The sequence below is a fragment of the Limulus polyphemus genome, unplaced genomic scaffold, assembly GCF_000517525.1.
Source record: "Limulus polyphemus unplaced genomic scaffold, Limulus_polyphemus-2.1.2 Scaffold3320, whole genome shotgun sequence".
Lineage (NCBI taxonomy): Eukaryota > Metazoa > Arthropoda > Merostomata > Xiphosura > Limulidae > Limulus > Limulus polyphemus.
The window spans coordinates 90,717-99,258 of record NW_013668930.1 but is presented as its reverse complement, the minus strand read 5'-3'; the positions used below and the strand labels follow the sequence as shown (position 1 = coordinate 99,258).

Here is an 8,542-nt window from a genome sequence, read left to right as displayed (position 1 = left end):
TACGTTCTTACAGAACTTTGTTCCGTCTAAACATGCAGAAATGCAGAAGCTTAGAAGTGTCCAAGATGTTACGTTCTTACAGAACTTTGTTCCGTCTAAACATGCAGAAATGCAGAAGCTTAGAAGTGTCCAAGATGTTACGTTCTTACAGAACTTTGTTCCGTCTAAACATGCAGAAATGCAGAAGCTTAGAAGTGTCCAAGGTGTTACATTCTTACAGGACTGTGTTCTGCTTCATATCCGGTAAAAACAGTGCTAACGTAGGCTTTTGATAATAACTGGCCAACATTTTTTCCCGATCTCACCTGTGCTGTTCGTAAGTTATGGGCTTTCTGAAGATCATGACATAGCATCAATTCCTCTACTGAAAAATATCACAACGACAGAAGTTTGTGTAATTCATGGCTAGAAATTTCGTATTGCATCAAGTACATTGTTAGGATGTACATATAAAGCAAAAATTGTGCCACTGGGGGGGGGGCGAAATAGTGACGGAAGCATTGAATAATTGGTACAGTGGTGCTGCCTAATATTATTTCTACAAACTAGTGGGTTTAACCCCGTAATCTGTTATGCATGTACACAAAAATATTTCGCCCGTATATTACAAGTCAGCCTTCCAGGATCTTCTGTATATCTATAACGACTTAATATTCGCCATCTCCTTTTAGAGAGATTTTAACAGTATCTTGAGTCTAAAAGGTAGGCTCAGTTCATTTATCAAAACTGTAATGAATGTAAGGGTTAGAATTACTTACATCCAAGGCGAGAGTATTAATATACACTTTAATATTAACATTTATACGTAAATACAAAGTGAATAATGACTTTTAATTAACAATTAAACTCATATTTATACATGAAAGAAACATCTCAAGAATAGTAACTTTAATGACTTCAGGAATTATTTTCGTTACTTGTTGTATTCAATTCTTTTAGAATGAATTTACAACAAGTAAGTTTGGTTTTCGAAACGATAAATCAGGCCTCAATAGTACTTACCTGTCGCTGAGATGACCAGATATAAATACTCCAATCAACATTCCCAACATAAACACCGTCTGGTTCATGGATACCAGCCATTCCCGATCGCAGAACAAGTCCCACTGAAAGATATAGAACTTTAGGCCTAAACGGAAACCCAAAGAGGAAAACAAAAATAGTTCCGAATTTTTACACCATGACAAATTAATTAATAATGTTGGTAAGTAACACTTAAAAATGTTTACAGGGATACAGCATACATGTTAGACTTCAAGTGCCTTATAAAGTAATTTATTTCACTTTTGAGAGGTGAGGTACTCGTACTTCCGTTAAATAGGCTAGTTCCAATAGAAGAAGCGATACTCGTACTCACAACATTATTTGCTCTGAAAATAAAGATACTCATACTATTACAAATATGTTACATTAACAAAGGAAGCGATAATCGTACGCTAAAATAATATAAAATAATACTCGTAAAATAAACCACTTCCAGGGATAAAAGCGAGTTTTTTTTGGGGGGGGGGGGAATTTTCATAATTGACTATCTACTCAGTTCCCAACGGAGGGATTGAGCTCTATCATTTAGGGTCATGAGCCCTCGAGCTTACCTTTGAATCACTGAAAAGGCTCGAGTTCTCGGCAAAGCTAGTTACTTCCAATGAAAAGCTTGATAATTGCAATCGTATACGATGTTCAAATCTTTTTTACTATTTAGGGCTTGAAGAATTCAAAGTTAAATAATGATGATTTGAAGAGGTTTCAATGTAAAACTTGCTATACAATAACATCACGAAAATAAAACAAAATTATTGTTTATTAGTGATTGATTTCTAGAGAGAAAAAGGGTTTGGATCCTTGTTGACCTGATGTGGGTTTTTGTACTTAACAATTGGAAATGGCTGGATTATAAAAGGACTTATTTATGATACCCTACTTACCTGGGTTATTATTGTGTTGTCTGTAGTGGTGTAATCCCACTTTGTACAGGGAACCGTGACATTCTGATCAATAATTACAGCCCAGGAATTAGGTAACTCCATTAACTTGTAGCTGTAGCTCTGACACTGGCTGAATTCTTGTTTCTTAGTGTCGAACGGTATGGACACATTCTTCCATTGGATAACTGTCCAGTTCTCTAGTTGGTGTGGTTTGGCACACCAATGGTCAGTATCGGGAGCCAAAAATGGTATGGCCAAAATTTGCCATGCTGTCGGCACTCCGCGGTATATAAGTAAGATTATTATGTAACACTGAAGTCGTCCCAAATTACCTATGACGTCAGTGATTTCCATGTTTTACTATCGTTATTGTTTTTTTGATAAGTTTTTTTTTCCTACTTTAAATATACAATACACTTTCAAGTCTGACGGAAAACAGCACTGATATGTTGGCTAAATAAATACCTCACAATCTTTTACCTGTATTGAGCCATTAGCAAAAATCTGAAACACTAAACAGTATCAACCATGAAAAATTTATCAAACGCTTTTATATGCAATAAAACAAACTCAGAACCCACCGCGAACGTTTGAGCTATGATGATCTGACCAAGAAGTGGGACTTACTCATAGTCCAGAAATGAGGAACAATATTTTGTTTTTAGATAACGGGACGAGAACCTTGGATCTGCTGTTCCAACTCCGCTGATAATCACTGGTCTCGTTTAGCCCTAAGAATTGAATAATAACGTTTTGTTAACGCAAGTGAAATGATCAGTAACGTTCATACGGACTTTTACCATACGTAATAGAAACAATAGGTTGATAAATATAATCAAGCCAGTTTCCAAATCTAAAGTTCCACGTTGACCGAAATTGTGCGAAAATACAGACCTACTTGTATATCTATTACAGATGAACTTTTTTTTTTCTGTGAATTCTTTATTTTAACCTTAAGCAACAGAATGCTGTTGAGAAAAGCGTTAGATTATATCAATATATTTTGCTGTATTTTGTCTCTAGTCTATCATTATATGGACATAACACTGAGAGCGTTAGTCTAAATGTAATCGCTGATTTAAACTTTAAAATATATATAAGTAAAGATGTAATAACAAACCTGATGACCGTTTCTTTTGTTAGTTGGACCTCCTTGAACTATATTGTCAATATATCGAATACCGTGAATCGTCTCCTTCTTGCTTATCTGATAACAAGATAAATAGCGTCAATACTAGATGGCGCTACCGTTATCGTAGAATTTGATAAAAGAAAAAAAAACACATACACCCCGTGACGTTTTATCTTGATTCCTCCCACCTAATTATTTAACAGAAAATTTAAAAAAAAACCTTGAGGTACCTTACTTTCGTTTCAGTTTGTTCCTTGAAAAGAAAAATACTCAAGCGTTTGTTTGAAGTTAAGCACAAAGCTACACAATGGGCTATCTGTGCACTGCCCACCACGGGTATCGAAACCCGATTTCTAGCAGTATAAGTCCGCAAACTTATGAAAGCTTGTTTGTTTCTTTGGAATGAAGACCAAAGCTACACAATGGGCTATCTGTGCACTGCCCACCACGGGTATCGAAACCTGGTTTCTAGCGTTGTCAGTCCACATACATACCACTGTGCCACTGGGGTGGGAGGGGGCAAACTTAAGCGTAAACAATGGTCTAGGCAAATTTATTACAATAAGTAAAACTATTGCTAACAATTTTGGTTCCTTTCGCATTAGAACGTTTTTTTAAGAGAATATCTTTGCATGAATTGATTTCACTTCGATTTGCGGGCCGGAGTTTAGGAACCACTAGCAGCTCATATAATTTCTACACGAACTATCCGTACAGGGGTTAAACGGTCAGATCAGAAACCCCTAGAGTTTCAGGCATAGTCGCCCCTAATATCGAACTACTAACAGAATCTGTCGCCACCAAGACTTTGTTCGGCTTTGAATATAATAACAGAACTGACACTCACTCTTATAGTGCGCCCATAACTGAAAGAGCCGACAGTATTCAGCAACGTTACATCGCTAACCTTGGATCTTCCATTAATACGCCCACATCGAGAGAGAGAATGACAGGAAATTCCCCGTAGATATTTCTTACGTTCCCCATTTATGAGTCTACCGTTAATCATCATAAAAGTTGTTTTTTGTTCAATGTAATTGAAGGCGATAACAGATGCACCGACCAGTGTGTACAAAAGGTGAATGTCGAAGCTAAAATCACTGAATGTGTAAAGCCACATACAAACGAATTCCTTCCGCTCTACAAAGTAGTCAAGTCACGTAAAAAGTCGCTAAGAAGTCCAAATTGACAAAGTTATTAGTTGAACAACTAGCAATGTAAGAAACATTAACGAGATAAAACTGCATTCATACATCAAATGTTTGTAGTTAAGCACAAAGCTAGACAAAGGGCTATCTGTGCTCCGCCCACTACGGGTATCGAAACCCGGTTTCTAGTGTTGTAATTCCGCAGACATACTGCTGTGCCACTGGGGAGGGGGGTCATCGTAGTCTTCTGTAGATTATTGACGAAATATCTAACATTATATTATTTCCCGGACCACAATTGATTCTAGTAATTATTTTATAGCAGATCTATGAATATTTTATTATCATTTTTATCAGTTCTTGCTAAATATCACGAGTCCACAACAATTTTACAAGGTCAAGAAGTTAAAACAACAACAATTTTACAAGGTCAAGGAGTTAAAACAACAACAATTTTACAAAGTCAAGAAGTTAAAATAACAACAATTCTACAAAGTCAAGAAGTTAAAATAACAACAATTCTACAAAGTCAAGAAATTAAAACAACAACAATTTTACAAAGTCAAGAATTTAATATAACAACAATTTTACAAAGTCAAGAAGTTAAAACAACAACAATTTTACAAAGCCAAGAAGTTCAAACAACAACAATTTTACAAAGCCAAGAAGTTAAAATAACAACAATTCTACAAAGTCAAGAAATCAAAACAACAACAATTTTACAAAGTCAAGAATTTAATATAACAACAATTTTACAAAGTCAAGAAGTTAAAACAACAACAATTTTACAAAGTCAAGAAGTTAAAATAACAACAATTTTACAAAGTCAATAAGTTAAAATAACAACAATTTTACAAAGTCAAGAAGTTAAAACAACAACAATTTTACAAAGTCAAGAACTTAAAACAACAACAATTCTACAAAGTCAAGAAGTTAAAACAACAACAATTTTACAAGGTCAAGAATTTAAAATAACAACAATTTTACAAAGTCAAGAAGTTAAAATAACAACAATTTTACAAAGTCAAGAAGTTAAAATAACAACAATTCTACAAAGTCAAGAAATTAAAACAACAACAATTTTACAAAGTCAAGAATTTAGTATAACAACAATTTTACAAAGTCAAGAAGTTAAAACAACAACAATTTTACAAAGACAAGAAGTTAAAATAACAACAATTTTACAAAGACAAGAAGTTAAAACAACAACAATTTTACAAAGTCAAGGAGTTAAAATAACAACAATTTTACAAAGTCAAGAAGTTAAAATAACAACAATTTTACAAAGTCAAGAAGTTAAAATAACAACAATTTTACAAAGTCAAGAAGTTAAAACAACAACAATTCTACAAAGTCAAGAAGTTAAAACAACAATTCTTCAAAGTCAAGAAGTTAAAATAACAACAATTCTACAAAGTCAAAAAATTAAAATAACAACAATTCTACAAAGTTAAGAAGTTAAAACAACAACAATTTTACAAAGTCAAGAAGTTAAAATAACAACAATTCTACAAAGTCAAGAAGTTAAAACAACAACAATTTTACAAAGTCAAGGAGTTAAAATAACAACAATTTTACAAAGTCAAGAAGTTAAAATAACAAAAATTTTACAAAGTCAAGAAGTTAAAATAACAACAATTTTACAAAGTCAAGAAGTTAAAACAACAACAATTCTTCAAAGTCAAGAAGTTAAAATAACAACAATTCTACAAAGTCAAAAAATTAAAATAACAACAATTCTACAAAGTCAAGAAATTAAAACAACAACAATTTTACAAGGTCAAGAATTTAAAATAACAACAATTTTACAAGGTCAAGAATTTAAAATAACAACAATTTTACAAAGTCAAGAAGTTAAAACAACAACAATTCTACAAAGTCAAGAAGTTAAAATAACAACAATTCTACAAAGTTTATTATATTACTTTGCAGATTGCTGACGACATAACTTTGTCCTAAATTTATTTACCCTGAAAATAACAATGAAAGTATTATCTTCTCAGAAAGTAGTCCATTAAAACATTATCTTCTCAAAAAGTAGTCCATTTCACAGCGGAATTAGAACATTAGTATATACTGTTCATTTAAGGTTTCGGATGTACGTGTATCATTTATCTTAGGATTACAAGTTATGTGTGATTTGAATTATGTAAAGTATTACATCTTTACTATGTGTACTGAGTGCTTCAGTTTTGGGATTGCTGTTAGGAGCGCTTGTGTTTCCAATACAAGCCAATTTTTTAACATTTAACCAGTATATATATATGGGTGAGTTTTTGAAAGGATTCACACAGATCTCAAAATTGTTGTTCCTTAGAATAAAATAGCCACAAACGTATGATAATACCACTTCCACCCCCCACCCCCAAAAAAGAAATCTGAATATTACTACGAATGTGAAAACTGTTTATTTACAAATTATAATCAAATGTGACCCCATAGTATAAGGGTTAGCTCTCACATTACCGACTACTTTACATACAGTTCATTACCTATGAGGTCCACACGTTGCATCAGTATTAGATTATTTTATACTTTTACCAGTAATAACAAATTGTGTAAAGAACTGACCCCCCAAAAAAAATCCCTAATTTTTCTATGCGAAATAGATAGAAAACCCCTGTAGCAATTAGTGTGATTTATTTTAATATTGACGGTATTGTGACGCGTGACTCGTGTGTTGTAAGGGATCCTATATTCAACAAATTATGGACTTGCAGGCAAATTGGAGCATATATATACTTGTAACAAATGTGTTTAAAAATTCGACTGGGCTCGTTTGGATCTCACCAGTAATTCAAGGGTTAGCCTGCTTTGTGAGTAAGTTTCTTTGTGCTATAAAGCCGGTGTATCCCACCATCTGTCTTTGTACTTACTGTAATTTCAAGTTAAAATTATACAGATCAGCGTGAAAATTTAAATAAAATACACTTACCTAAATTGCGCGTAAAAGCTCAGTAGCTGTTTGCTGATTGTTTAATGTAGGCTTCATTTGAAGGATTAGAAGAGTATCCTTTGAACATAATAGGTTTAGGACCACATCACATCCACTTAAACAATCTCCCAGTCTTCCAACAGTGGAACCGACGTAAACGCTCCCACATGTTGGGCAGCAGTATTCATAAAAAAAAAACACCTGACTCTTAACAAAACTGGATACAATTTTTAAACTTGAAAAATTTCTAAATTCTCGTAAAGGTCTGAATACATATTGAGGATGAACTTGTGAATAGACTGTTGATTATAGTGTTTAGTTTTCTATTCAAAGGCCAGCATGGCCAAGTGGTTAGGACGCTCTACTCGCAATCTGAGGGTCGCGGGTTCGACCAAACATGCTCGCCCTTTCAGCCGTGGGGACCTTATAATATGACGGTCAATCCCACTATTCGTTGGTAAAAGAGTAGCCCAAAAGTTGGCGGTGGGTGGTGGTGGTGGCTAGCTACGTTCCCTCTCGTCTTACACTGCTAAATTAGGGACGGCTAGCGCAGATATCCCTCGTGTAGCCCCCCCCCTCCAGTGGCACAGCGATATGTCTGCGGACTTACAACGCTAGAAACCGGGTTCCGATACCCGTGGTGGGCAGAGCACAGATAGCCCATTGTGTAGCTTTGTGCATAAATTTAAAAAAACCTCGTGTAGCTTTGCGCGAAATTCAAAAACAAACAAACAATCCTCTTCAAGATTCTTGAGTGTGAGCTGTGTCCGGTAAAGGATTATAGTTCAGTGACCTGTTGAAGGAGTTAAGTTTTAAAACAGATTTTAGACTGAGTAACTCTCGCTGTAAAAGTTCCAAGGAACTGGTGTTACAATGTGCACGAGACATATTTCACAAGATTTTATTTGAAATGAAGTAGAACAAAACTGTTAAAGTGGGTGTATTGTCCAGTGTAGGAGGGTTTCTGATAACAACCAACATCAAAACATCAAAAACATCAAAATGAAGTAGAACAAAACTGTTAAAGTGGGTGTATTGTCCAGTGTAGGAGGGTTTCTGATAACAACCAACATCAAAACGTCGATGTTTGTTAAATAAAAAGTAGAGAAGAGCACTGTTAGCGTTCACGGGTCAAATTAATGTTAACATGTTTAGAATTTAAATATTTTATAAATTTCACTAACTGACCTTCATTTTTGAGTATTACAAATATGTCATCATAATTTCTTTTCAGGCATATTGTGCTTATATGTATATATATATATACAGCGTGGTCACAAGTAAATAGACACCACCTTTTCAAGAAAAAAATTAAATTCTCAGTCATATTCACATGAATTGATATATTTATAATTTAATTAATATCTAGTAGATCTTCCTTTCGCTTCGTGGTAGTTCGTTG

At 34.1% G+C, this 8,542-nt stretch overlaps 1 protein-coding gene across 1 annotated transcript in view; it reads right to left on the bottom strand.

The window, feature by feature from the left end:
- The window catches only part of LOC106469132 (solute carrier family 22 member 6-B-like), an 11,205-nt gene extending 8,683 nt beyond the window's left edge, over positions 1 to 2,522 (bottom strand). Inside the window, exons 1-2 of the mRNA XM_022397558.1 lie at positions 1,926 to 2,522; positions 1,003 to 1,106 (exon numbers count right to left, since the gene is read on the bottom strand). Coding sequence (XP_022253266.1) covers positions 1,003 to 1,106; positions 1,926 to 2,279 — 458 coding nt within the window. The 5' untranslated portion in view covers positions 2,280 to 2,522. The remainder of the gene's footprint in view (positions 1 to 1,002; positions 1,107 to 1,925) is intronic.
- Between the last annotated feature and the right edge of the window lie 6,020 nt (positions 2,523 to 8,542).